At 45.4% G+C, this 14243-nt stretch overlaps 1 protein-coding gene across 8 annotated transcripts in view; it reads left to right on the plus strand.

Moving 5' to 3' along the window:
* Positions 1 to 14243, plus strand: part of AKAP9 (A-kinase anchoring protein 9) — a 247751-nt gene that overhangs the window by 144750 nt on the left and 88758 nt on the right. For all 8 annotated transcript variants that reach the window (XM_040431142.1, XM_040431144.1, XM_040431147.1 and 5 more), the window contains one exon: positions 10351 to 10571. In XM_040431142.1, coding sequence (XP_040287076.1) covers positions 10351 to 10571 — 221 coding nt within the window. The remainder of the gene's footprint in view (positions 1 to 10350; positions 10572 to 14243) is intronic.

Raw genomic sequence — 14243 nt, forward strand, 5'->3', positions numbered from 1 at the left:
ATCCTCGCGGGGGAGGGGGGCGACGCGCAGCCATTTGACCAACGGCATCTGATCGACGTTTTCGTTGATCGCATACATTAGTCCCAGCAGAGGTCGCACAAATTTTTTCCGGAAGAGTAAAAATACTACTCTTACCATATTTGAGGAGTATTTTTAGCCAAGGAGGAGTATGAAAATTGCAGTCCTTCATATATATATAGTACTTAGTGCTATATAACATTAAGGGGTTGCTATTTATGCAGGGAAACCATTACCAGTCTCCTCTATAATACCTTCCATGCAGAAATAGCAACTTCTGACCATTTTAAATTTCTCTCTCAGAAGACTGAATCCCTACCTTTCTTGAAGCACCAAATCTGTCACATAGGGATCGCAGCGGTAGACTGTGCAAAACTCAATGCAATAAGAATTGAACAGGGGCGCCTGGTCGTTGTGGCAGGGAGCAGTGGGTAGCCTGGTGGCGGTGGGTGGGTCCTGGGACGAATGCACAGGAGGCAGTTATAGGACAGTCTTATACACAATATATTGGACTGGCTTATAGTATAGTGTACCGTATAGTCCTCTCTTTGATCTCTGGACACTGCGCTCCATACATAAACCATACAGAAAAATAGACCTCTCGGTGGTCCAGGGTACTTACATAAAAAACTAATAGCCAAGAGGCTAAACAAAACCCTGTTTCTGACCCTTATGTTAAAACATAACTCTCATTTGATTGCTCTGATACCTAAACGCCTAGAGGAAAAAAATAATTTTAAAAACCTGCTGTTTCTCTAGATGACCTTATGTTGATAGTAGTGTTAATAGAGTCTCAAAGGTCTATAAAAGTAGGGTACCTGCTTTTATAGACCCTTGGGACTCTATTAACGCTCGGGACACACACCCAACTGGTAACATCCATCTAGACCTTTACTGCAACCTGCTGGCAATCCATTCATACAAGCCTAGAAGGAATACCAGAGGAATGGCACAATATAGATCATAATAGATGTTCCAGAGTTATTACATGGGGAATGCAAATAGTTATTAAAACTGACGTCAAGAGAGGGGAGAGGTCCTATTTAACCCCTTCACTACCAGCGTCATACATGTACGGCGATGGGCAAACATGGCGCCCGCTCGCACGTGCATCAGGCGTCATGGCTGGGGGGGTCTCCACTGTTTTAAACAGCAGAGACCTGCGGTTAATTACCACGACCGGCTTCCGAGCTTCTTACCGGCATCCTCTACGCCCAATGAGGATGCCAGTAATTGACTTAAATGCGCTAGGTCTCGCTGAAGAGACCCAGGGCATTTAAACTGCAATTCTTATTTTGTCCAGGAGGTGGCAGGCCAACATAAGAAATGAGGAATTCTGGTATTTTAAATGGATGTAAAAACTCCATGAATGTTCAGAATTCAAAACTAAAAATTGGATTTTGTAGGCTCAAATACGAGCTTTAAAATCATTACAAAAAAGTAAAAAAAAAACTTTTAAAATAAATAAAAAAATATAAAAGTTTAAATCACCCCACCCTTTCCGTATAATAAAAAAAAAATAACAAAAAATATAAACGTCATGGGTATCGCTGCGACCGAAAAACGCCCATACTAATAAAGTATTAAAAAAAATTACAATACGGCAAATGGCGTAACAGAAAAAAGGGTCAAAATGGCCAATTTACCATTTTTGTCATTGCTTCTTTTACCCCAAAAAAATTAACAAAATGTGATCAAAAAGTCACACACACAAAAATGGTATGAATAAAAACTACAGGTTGTCCCACAAAAAATTACCCCCCCCCTCCCCCCCACACACACACACACACACACACACACACACACACACACACACACACACACACAGCTCAGTAGATATAACTTTAAAAAAAGTTATGGGGGTCAGAATATGATGATGTAAAAAAACAAAAAATAAATTCTAACTTTTAATTTATTTTTACATTATTTAGCCTTAGAAAGCCTATACATATGTGGTATCGTTGTAATCATACTGACCCAGAGAATGAAAGGCATGGGTCAGTTTTGCTGCAAACGGGAATTGCGTTTTATTTCCAATACCATTTTAAATTGTGGCATGAGAAAGTACAACTTGTCCCGCAAGAAATAAGCCCTCATACAGCTATGTAACATAGTACATAAGGCCGAAAAAAGACATTTGTCCATCCAGTTCGGCCTGTCATCCTGCAAGTTGATCCAGAGGAAGGCAAAAAAAAAAAACTGTGAGGTAGAAGCCAATTTTCCTCACTTTAGGGGAATAAAAAAATTCCTTCCCGACTCCAATCAGGCAATCAGAATAACTCCCTGGATCAACGACCCCTCTCTAGTAGCTATATCCTGTAATATTATTACACTCCAGAAATACGTCCAGGCCCCTCTTGAATTCCTTTATTGTACTCACCATCACCACCTCCTCAGGCAGAGAGTTCCATAGTCTCACTGCTCTTACCGTAAAGAATCCTCTTCTATGTTTGTGTACAAACCTTCTTTCCTCCAGACGCAGAGGATGTCCCCTCGTCACAGTCACAGTCCTGGGGATAAATAGCTGATGGGATAGATCTCTGTACTGACCCCTGATATATTTATACATAGTAATTAGATCTCCCCTCATTCGTCTTTTTTCTAACGTGAATAACCCTAATTTTGATAATCTTTCAGGGTACTGTAGTTGCCCCATTCCAGTTATTACTTTAGTTTCCCTCCTCTGGACCCTCTCCAGCTCTGCTATGTCTGCCTTGTTCACAGGAGCCCAGAACTGTACACAGTACTCCATGTGTGGTCTGACTAGCGATTTGTAAAGTGGTAGGACTATGTTCTCATCACGGGCATCTATGCCCCTTCTGATGCAACCCATTATCTTATTGGCCTTGGCAGCAGCTGCCTGACACTGGTTTTTGCAGCTTAGTTTGCTGTTTATTAAAATTCCTAGGTCCTTTTCCATGTCAGTGTTACCGAGTGTTTTACCATTTAGTATGTACGGGTGACTTGCATTATTCCTTCCCATGTACATAACCTTACATTTATCAGTGTTAAACCTCATCTGCCACTTATCTGCCCAAGCCTGCAATCTATCCAGATCCCTCAGTAGTAGTATACTGTCCTCTTCAGTGTTAATTACTTTACACAGTTTAGTGTCATCTGCGAAAATTGACACTTTACTGTGCAATCCTTCTACAAGATCATTAATAAATATATTGAAGAGAATAGGGCCCAATACTGACCCCTGAGGTACCCCACTAGTGACAGTGACCCAATCTGAGTATGTACCGTTAATAACCACCCTCTGTTTTCTATCATTGAGCCAGTTACTTACCCACATACAGACGTTTTCTCCCAGTCCGAGCATTCTCATTTTATATACAGTGGAGGAAATAATTATTTGACCCCTCACTGATTTTGTAAGTTTGTCCAATGACAAAGAAATGAAAAGTCTCAGAACAGTATCATTTCAATGGTAGGTTTATTGTAACAGTGGCAGATAGCACATCAAAAGGAAAATCGAAAAAATAACTTTAAATAAAAGATAGCAACTGATTTGCATTTCATTGAGTGAAATAAGTATTTGAACCCTCTAACAAAAAAAGACTTAATACTTGGTGGAAAAACCCTTGTTTGCAAGCACAGAGGTCAAACGTTTCTTGTAATTGATGACCAAGTTTGCGCACATTTTAGGAGGAATGTTGGTCCACTCCTCTTTGCAGATCATCTCTAAATCCCTAAGGTTTCGAGGCTGTCTCTGTGCAACTCTGAGCTTGAGCTCCCTCCATAGGTTTTCGATTGGATTAAGGTCCGGAGACTGACTAGGCCACTCCATGACCTTAATGTGCTTCTTCTTGAGCCACTCCTTTGTTGCCTTTGCTGTATGTTTTGGGTCTTTGTCGTGCTGGAACACCCATCCACGACCCATTTTCAGTTTCCTGGCAGAGGGAAGGAGGTTGTCGCTCAGGATTTCACGATACATGGCTCCGTCCATTTTCCCGTTAATGCGAATAAGTTGTCCTGTGCCCTTAGCAGAAAAACACCCCCAAAGCAAAATGTTTCCACCCCCATGCTTGACGGTGGGGACGGTGTTTTGGGGGTCATAGGCAGCATTTTTCTTCCTCCAAACACAGCGAGTTGAGTTAATGCCAAAGAGCTCTATTTTGGTCTCATCAGACCACAGCACCTTCTCCCAGTCACTCTCTGAATCATTCAGGTGTTCATTGGCAAACTTCAGACGGGCCTGCACATGTGCCTTCCTGAGCAGGGGGACCTTGCGAGCCCTGCAGGATTTTAATCCATTGCGGTGTAATGTGTTTCCAATGGTTTTCTTGGTGACTGTGGTCCCTGCTAATTTGAGGTCATTAACTAACTCCTCCGATGTAGTTCTTGGATGCTTTTTCACCTTTCTCAGAACCATTGACACCCCACGAGGTGAGATCTTGCGTGGAGCCCCAGAGCGAGGTCGATTGATGGTCATTTTGTGCTCCTTCCATTTTCGAACAATCGCACCAACAGTTGTCACCTTCTCTCCCAGCTTCTTGCTAATGGTTTTGTAGCCCATTCCAGCCTTGTGCAGGTCTACAATTTTGTCTCTGACATCCTTGGACAGCTCTTTGGTCTTTCCCATGTTGGAGAGTTTGGAGTCTGCTTGATTGATTGATTCTGTGGACAGGTGTCTTTTATACAGGTGACTAGTTAAGACAGGTGTCCTTAATGAGGGTGACTAATTGAGTAGAAGTGTCTAACCACTCTGTGGGAGCCAGAACTCTTAATGGTTGGTAGGGGTTCAAATACTTATTTCACTCAATGAAATGCAAATCAGTTGCTATCTTTTATTTAAAGTTATTTTTTCGATTTTCCTTTTGATGTGCTATCTGCCACTGTTACAATAAACCTACCATTGAAATGATACTGTTCTGAGACTTTTCATTTCTTTGTCATTGGACAAACTTACAAAATCAGTGAGGGGTCAAATAATTATTTCCTCCACTGTACTAACCTTTTATGTGGTACAGTGTCAAATGCTTTGGAGAAGTCCAGATATACGACATCCATTGATTCGCCGCTGTCAAGTCTAGAACTTACCTCCTCATAGAAACTGATTAAATTAGTTTGGCATGACCGATCCCTCGCGAAGCCATGCTGATATGGCGTTATTTGCTTATTTCCGTTGAGCAGAAAAATAACAAAGTTATGGCTCAAGGAAGGTAGGGAAATGAAAAAACCTCTGGTATCCTAAAGGTTAAACAATGCATTTCTGCAGTGACCTGTAGGGGGAGCATAGGAGATTACTGCATACAGGTGTATCCCTGATTTCAGCGGGAGCTGTATAAATCCATATGCTTGGAGCCCCCTCTAGTGGCAGCTGCCGAAAAAACACAAATGTACTGTTTCTTGTTTCTGTTTACTGTGGGAAGGGGATCTTTTTCAGGGGAAAAAATAAATAAAATGAAATCTAATCTTTACATAACCAGAACAACATTTTGGATCTTTAACAGAACTTGCATATCAGCACAGAATAATGACGGCAGAAAAACCACAAAGTTGGTGTAATCTGCATTTAATGTGTTATTTTGTTCGTCCTCTACATGTTCGTAGAGCGCAGGTGATGGGCGGCAATGCGGACATTTCTATCTATAAATTATGAGAGGTGAGGGGCGCTGCTGGGCTCCATTACATGGCAGGTCCTTCCCCTCTAGTGCCAGCTGGACGGGATCAGGGCAGATGTATATGCTGTGGATAGAAACAGAAGAGTTTTCACTGACAGCAAACAGAGATTTTAATAGAATGGTCAAATCTCAACACATATTATATTAGAAATACATTTACCAAAAAAAAAAAAAAACGGAGATCGCCTTTAAACTCCTTAGTCCTCCCTCAGTAAGTCCAGTGTATGGGCCGGCAGTGAGGGGACGCTTTACATCTCTCCTCAGTGATTATTCCTATTATCTCTTATCTCACACGTGTTTATTCTGGGCAGTCGGTGCAGTTATCACAGTGTACACTGTGTGGCGCTGCAGCTACATGTATAGTAATGGCAGCACATCCATCAAATACCGGCCTCTCTGTCTTTCTCTCTCGCCGTCATTTTCTGTCTCTGTCTCCTTGTTTTTCTCGTTGTCTCTATATCTCTCTCTCACACTCTGTGTCTCTGTCTCCCCCTCTTTCTCTCTCTGTCTCTCACAGTTCCTTTCTCTCTCTTTCTTTCACTATCTCCCTCTCTGTTCTCTTTCTGTCTCCCTCTCTCTATCTCTTTTTCTCTCTCTCTCTCTCTCTCTCTCTGTCTCCCTCTTTCTCTCTCTCTCTCTGTTTCTCTCTGTCTCTTTTTCGCTCTTCCCTCTCTGTCTGATTCCACCTCTTTCTCCATCTCTCTGTGCCACTGTCTTTCTCTCTCTCCCTCCTTTTTTTCTGTCTTCCTCTCTCTTTTCCTCTTTAGCTCTGTCCCTCTGTTTCTCTCTTTCTCTGTGTCTCTGTCTCTCAGTTTCTCTTTCTCTCTGTGTTTCCATCTCTCTCTTTTCCTTTCTGTGTGTGTCTCTCTCTGTGACTCTTTTCCTCTCAATCTCTCTCTGTGTCTCTGTCTCTCTATTTTCCTATCTCTGTATGTCTGTCTCCTGCTGTCTCCCTCGCTTTCTCTCTCTCCCTCTCTCTGTTTCCATCTCTCTCTCTTCCTTTCTGTGTGTATCTCTCTCTGTGACTCTCTTTTTCTCTCAATCTCTCTGTGTCTGTCTCTCTCTTTTCCTCTCTATCTCTCTATGTATGTCTCTGTCTCCCTCTCTTTTCCTCTCTATCTCTCTATGCATGTCTGTCTCCCTCTCTTTCGCCCTGTCTCTCTGTTTCTGTCCTCCTTTCTTTCTCTCTATTTCTCTCTCTGTCTCTTTTCCTCTCTATCTCTCTATGTCTGTCTCTGTCTCCCTCTCTTTCGCCCTGTCTCTCTGTTTCTGTCCTCCTTTCTTTCTCTCTATTTCTCTCTGTGTCTGTCTCTTTTCCTCTCTATCTCTCTATGTATGTCTCTGTCTCCGTCGCCCTGTCTCTCTTTGTTTCTGTCCTCCTTTCTTTCTCTCTGTTTCTCTCTATGTCTGTCTCTTTTCCTCTCTATCTCTCTATGTATGTCTCTGTCTCCCTCTCTTTCGCCCTGTCTCTCTGTGTTTCTGTCCTCCTTTCTTTCTCTCTCTCTATGTCTGTCTCTTTTCCTCTCTATCTCTCTGTCTGTCTCTGTCTCCCTCTCTTTCGCCCTGTCTCTCTGTTTCTGTCCTCCTTTCTTTCTCTCTATTTCTCTCTGTGTCTGTCTCTTTTCCTCTCTATCTCTCTATGTATGTCTCTGTCTCCGTCGCCCTGTCTCTCTGTGTTTCTGTCCTCCTTTCTTTCTCTCTGTTTCTCTCTATGTCTGTCTCTTTTCCTCTCTATCTCTCTATGTATGTCTCTGTCTCCCTCTCTTTCGCCCTGTCTCTCTGTGTTTCTGTCCTCCTTTCTTTCTCTCTGTTTCTCTCTATGTCTGTCTCTTTTCCTCTCTATCTCTCTATGTATGTCTCTGTCTCCCTCTCTTTCGCCCTGTCTCTCTGTGTTTCTGTCCTCCTTTCTTTCTCTCTATCTCTCTATGTCTGTCTCTTTTCCTCTCTATCTCTCTATGTCTGTCTCTGTCTTCCTCTCCCTGTCTTGTATAAGGGTATTGGACACTTCCTGATAATGCCATATACCGCCATGTCCTGACATGGGAAGCTCTAGAAGTGACTACCCCTCGCCCTGTCATACACCCTGACACCCCACACTCTGCCCCCCGCTGTGTCCCCTCAGTACACACTGACCCCCAGGGTGGCCCCATGATGTGCCCACTCCATGGGCAGCTGCAGCCAGTGTAATCGCTCCCTTCTCTAGGCGGGGTGGTCAGTGACCTCCGCTCCATTCATTTGGCAGCATATCCCCGTGTCCTCATGTGTACCACTGGTTCATCACCCGTGGCCTAGGGGCATCCATTCCATTGGTGCCATTGCATCCTAACGTGACTTGGGCGTGCACGATGTGTGTGATGTGCGGGCACAAGATCTGACAAGTGCTGGCTGAAATAAATCAGGAGCCGTGGTTAATTTTTCTGTCATGAGAAGCTCCGTATGTAGAGCAGGCAGCAATAAGGAGACGGCATATGTTATAGGAGAGCTCCGCGTACACCCATCTGCCAATGTAAGAAACTAGAAGCAAATTATCCAAATATTTGTGGAGATCAATAGGAAAAAATATGGAACATACGAATCCTGACGCCAGATGTATGGAGCGAATGCAAATTACTTTATCTTCATCTTTAGATTGTTTTTTTCTTTCCTTATATTAAGGGGGATCTCCGCTTTGGACAATCCCTACTTGTTAGAAGGGACTCTTGACAGCGCACTGATCACATAGTGTGATCCTTAGTAATCAGTGAGGAAACCTGGCAGTAAGTGTTGAACTTCCCTGCAGCGCCACCACAGGTGAAATGAAGTATTACACACTGTCCATTCATATCAATGATTTTTCTATGTGATACAGGACAGGACGGGTCCTCCAGAGCGAGAGACGCTCTTTGTAACCGTTCCACACTCTGGCCAAGAGATGAGGATCCTGAACAGAGACCCTCTCCCCCGTATAACTTACAGTTGCCTAATAGGGTGTATGAAAATCCTTACTTAAAAGGGTTGTCCCATTAAAATATCAACAAAATAAGGGATAAGTGTCTGACCCTTGGGGCTCCTGCCTATCACGAGAACAGGGGCCCTTGTTCCTCTGTTTAAATGGAGCGGCAGACATCCATGCTCGCTACCATTCAGAGTTAGCCAAGTGCTCATACTCCGCAGTCTCCCGCAGGCCCATAGAGTCAAATGGACCCATATTCATGTCTGCCTCTCCGTTCAAATGGGGGAATATGTCCCCTTTTTTGTGATCAGCTAGGGCCCCAGCGGTCAGACTGACGCCACTCAGATACTCAGGGGATAGGTTGTTGTAATGGGGCACCCCCCCTTTAAGTGAAGGCACCCCCCCTTTAAGTGAATTCCTGCAATACCCATGTGCCTGAGGTCTGATGCTACCACCCCATAGGGCAGATTTCTCACAGCAGTTTATTAATGACAAAATGCACATGTAAATCTGTTGAAAATTTTGCTGTGTGTTTGCTGCAGAATTCGCCTGTGCATTGCAACAGATGAAAATCCCCAATGTAAGGCCCCATGCACATGACTGAATTTTTAGGCAATTTTTCATTTTTTTTTTGTGGATCAGATGGCGGACCCATTCATTTTAATGGGGCCACAAAATGCCGGCAGGATGTGGTGGATCCCCTACTGTCTGCATGAATGTGGTGGATGCTCTGCAGTCTCCATGGATGTGGTGGATTCTCTTCTTTCATGGATGTGGTGGCTCCTCTGCTGTCTGCATGGATGTGGTGGATCCTCTGTGTGGTGGATGCTCTGCTATCTCCATGGATGTGGTGGATCCTCTGTGTGGTGGATGCTCTGCTATCTCCATGGATGTGGTGGATGCTCTGCTATCTCCATGGATGTGGTGGATGCTCTGCTATCTCCATGGATGTGGTGGATGCTCTGCTATCTCCATGGATGTGGTGGATCCTCTGTGTGGTGGATGCTCTGCTATCTCCATGGATGTGGTGGATCCTCTGTGTGGTGGATGCTCTGCTATCTCCATGGATGTGGTGGATGCTCTGCTATCTCCATGGATGTGGTGGATGCTCTGCTATCTCCATGGATGTGGTGGATGCTCTGCTATCTCCATGGATGTGGTGGATCCTCTGCTGTCTGCATGGATGTGGTGGATCCTCTGTGTGGTGGATGCTCTGCTATCTCCATGGATGTGGTGGATCCTCTGTGTGGTGGATGCTCTGCTATCTCCATGGATGTGGTGGATCCTCTGCTGTCTGCATGGATGTGGTGGATGCTCTGCTATCTCCATGGATGTGGTGGATGCTCTGCTATCTCCATGGATGTGGTGGATGCTCTGCTATCTCCATGGATGTGGTGGATGCTCTGCTATCTCCATGGATGTGGTGGATGCTCTGCTATCTCCATGGATGTGGTGGATCCTCTGTGTGGTGGATGCTCTGCTATCTCCATGGATGTGGTGGATCCTCTGCTCTCTGCATAGATGTGGTGGATCCTCTGCTGTCTGCATAGATGTGGTGGTTCCTCTGCTGTCTGCATGGATGTGGTGGATGCTCTCCATGGATGTGGTGGATCCTCTGCTGTCTGCATGGATGTGGTGGATCCTCTGCGCTCTGCGTGGATGTGGTGGATTCTCTTCTTTCATGGATGTGGTGGATCCTCCAGTGGGATATATTTTTGAGGGAGCTCAGAATGAATAATACATTGACAACTTCAATTATTTCTTCTGCAGCCAGTCCTGATGACGGTGATGTCGGTGTTGGGGTAGAAGGTGCAGCACTTTGGTCAGTAGCATCCGAGGAGGAGCTGGATGTTGCCCTGCAGTTCACAGAAGAAGGATTTTCAGGGACAGATCTGAGTCCTGATGAGGAGGCTCAGATACTTAACATCAGCACCCGGCTCCAAGCTGCTGTGGAGAAACTCCTGGAGGCCATTAATGACACGAGCAACCAGGTATGTCGAGCGGCTACAATTCAGCTGCCTTCTTGTATCTGTTTCTGACCACCAGCATGGCTTCCATAGGCATGGTCATCCAGCGTTCCCAGTCTCCTGAATGGCATAGGCTCATGGAGACGTGGTTTGCAGTGGTAGTGTTCCAGAAAATTGCAAGGAACCCTGCTAGGGAATTTATTTGTTGTAGTTTTTTGTTTGCAGTTTTATTTCCCATAAGGAACCCATTGACATTGCCCAAAAATCACACTACATGACTTCTTAGGGAACATCCCAGGCCCCATAGAATGTAGCAATGGTGCCACTGACTTTATTTCATGGACACTGGCTGGAGTGGCGTAAAGGGCACCACCTTTGGACTTGCATAAATGCCCTCTTAGGATTGTGCTTTACCGGGGCCATAGGCTGCATGGGCACCTGTGCGAGACAAGTGTGTGAGCGGTACTGCATACAAACTGTGGACACGTGTGCTGCTGCTGCTGCTGCTGTTGTTTTTGAAAGAAAGCAGATTATTATTTTTTTTTCTAAACCGTCACAACTCGGGTCATTTAGATGCAATCTAATAGAGAGTAGGGTGCAGTCTTATTTTCTTCGGTGGGCCCCTTTACCTAATTAGTCCCTGTTGTTGCACCAGCTGCACATGTGGTATGTCTGCCCCAGTGATTGAACACCTGGTAGTCTGAGAGGAAAAGCTGAATTTGGCTGTGGTTGTTGGAAATCGCATTATTAATACAATTAACATTATCCTCAGGATGGGTCATCGGTATCCGACTCCCGACAACCCCGCCGGTCAACTGTTTGGGAGGCGCCGCTGCGCTCAAGTGCAGCTGCCTCCAAAGAGTCTAACAAGCACAGCGCCAGTTCATTGTATAGTGGCTGTGCTTGGTATTGCAACTCAGTCCCATTCATTTGAGTGGGACTGAGCTGCACAAAGGCAGTGTGACCGATGAACGTGAAGCCACAGGCCGAGGAGGAGGAGGACCAGTGTTCATGCAAGTGCCGCTGATTGTTGGGGGATGCTAGAAGTCAGGCCCCCGTTAATCTGATATTTGATGGCCTTTCCTGTCCATAGGTCATCAATATTTTAGTCCCAGAAAAACCCTTTAGCGTCCAAATATGTAATCGGCTCCCACTACAGTAACACTCCTCATGTAATGCTCAGCGTTACGGTACGGATGATTTCATTAATTCCATGCGTCGTTCTTTCTGGGAATGTCACCAGATTTACATGAAATGAGAGCCGGGAAGGGTAATCATCATGTACATGACAGGTTATGCTTCCTATGCTGTGACAGATGTAGCAGTGCCGAGTTTACCTTTCAGCAAATACCTCTTTGTGACAACTTTCTGTGGTAAGCTAATACTGTATCCTTACCTGGAGTCAGGAGACGCTTCTCCGTTCTGCTGCATTTATTCATCATTGCTTGCTATTGCATTTATTTACACATTCATTTTTTCATTCACTTATGCATTCATTTATTAATTCTTAGGTTCATTAATTAAAGGGGTTGTCCAGTTTCATGATATTGAAGGGCAGACAGCAGTTTTGTCCCTAGGACACTGGCTGACCTGTTTCATGTGCACTTGGCAGCTGAAAGCATCTGTGTTGGTTCCATGTTCATATGTGTCCGCATTGCTGAGAAAAATGATGTTATAATTTATGCAAATGAGCCTCTAGGAGCAACGGGGGCGTTGCCATTACTCCTAGAGGCTCTGCTCTCTCTGCAACTGCCGCGCTTTCTGCACTTTGACAGGGCCAGGCAGTGAAAACATCATCACACCTGGCCCTGTCAATCAAAGTGCAGAGAGAGCAGAGCCTCTAGGTGTAATGGCAACGCCCCCGTTGCTCCTAAAGGCTCATTTGCATATGTTAAAACCATCCTTTTTCTCAGCAATGCGGGCACATATGAACATGGGACCAACACAGACGCTTTCAGCTGCCAAGTGCACATGTAACAGGTCAGCCAGTGTCATAGGTACAATCTGCTGACGGATGCCCTTTAGTGACCCATCCTTAGGGTCCTTTTACACAGACCGTTGATCTATGAGATTATTGGGAACAAAGGAGATGCTCCCGCTGTATGGGGACAAGCAATCCATACAACGATCGCTTGTCCCGATAAAAAAAAATCATTGTTCCAGCGCAGCAGATCCTTGTGTATACACCACGATCTGCTGCCCATTCTCTACTTCCTGTTCCCTCCTGACACACAGGAAGTGACTGCTCAGCCAAGCACTGCCTGAGATGGGTCACCACTGCTTGGCTAAGGCTTCGCTCACATCAGCGTTCAGCCTTTCCATTTAGAAGCAGGAGAACGGAAAGGACGGATTCAGCACATAACTGAGCCGAACGGAACCTAAGGACCCCATAGACTATAATGGGGTCCGTTAGGTTTCCGCTCAGAGGAAGATTTTTGAAGCGAAGACAAAAGTCCTGCGCGCACAACTTTTGTCTCCACTCCAAAATCTTCCTCTGAGCGGAAACATAACGGACCCCATTATAGTCTATGGCGTCATTAGGTTCCGTTCGGCTCAGTTATGTGTAGAATCCGTCCTTTCCGTTCTACTGCTCCTAAACGGAAAGGCTGAACGCTGATGTGAACGAAGCCTAAATAGGAATTTCAGGAAGTAGAGTCTGGTGGGAGAACGTAGACGGCCGGATATCAGTATGCGGTGACCGTGGTATCCAAAGTTTGCAGGAAAAATCTGCACAGAATCCATGCAGAAATTGACCTGCGGTTTTTAAATCCCCAGCCTGTCAATTTGTGCAGTGTGGGTCGGACCTCCCCAGTCATATGCTGGTCAACGCCGCTCAATAACTCTTGGTACAAAGGTATTCGCGCCATCTCTATGCATAAGGGAATGTTCACACAGAGTTTTTTGTCGTCTGATGCTGCGGCAAAAAAACGCGGGCAGAAATAGCCGCTCATCGTTTTCAATGGGAGGCTGCACTGCGCCTAATTCATCTGCGTTTTATAGCTGCGAGCGCTCCGCGAAAGTACATTCCCTCCCATGGCGCGTTGTCCGAGCGGACGCCGTTGGAAGACACAGTGGTTGTCCACTGCGAGCAAATCCACAAATGAAGCGTGAACATAGCCTAAATTTGACGTCCCGTCGCCTCCATGCGGTTGTAATCCTGTGACTGCGTCCAGTTACGGGATTTATTGGGGCTGCCGTCAGCCAAACGATCGCATGGTTTGGGTTTTTTGTATACTCGTACACAATGTTTGCCCTTTATTCTGTAAGGCGAGTGACAACTGTGATGTGGACAGGTAATCGTGGGCGTGTTGCATTACTTTGTGCCTGGAGGCTGGCTATGCGGCATTGTTGTGAGACTTCTGGCCGCTCGCCCGTCCGGTCTATTAGGAGTTAATCTTTACCTGCCTGAAGGTATCAGGCCACTCCCTCCGCCTGTGTCTCTTTCACACAGAGGGCAGGGAGCGAAGCAATTTTTGCTCTGTGGGAGGCAGCAGATTTGTCGTGCAGGATTGAAGACGTTGCGGATATATTGCAAAGTGCAGGCGAGGAAAGTTGGTGCTTTTGGCGGCGGACGTTCTCTGCCCCCTGGTGACCATGAGGGTCTTATCCCTGTGACAGCAGACTCCTGAATCAATACCAGGCTCTGACACTTGATGGAATCTCTTAGTACAACCTGCTTTGCATGATGTGGCCAGA

Source organism: Bufo bufo, chromosome 5, assembly GCF_905171765.1.
Source record: "Bufo bufo chromosome 5, aBufBuf1.1, whole genome shotgun sequence".
Classification (NCBI taxonomy): domain Eukaryota; kingdom Metazoa; phylum Chordata; class Amphibia; order Anura; family Bufonidae; genus Bufo; species Bufo bufo.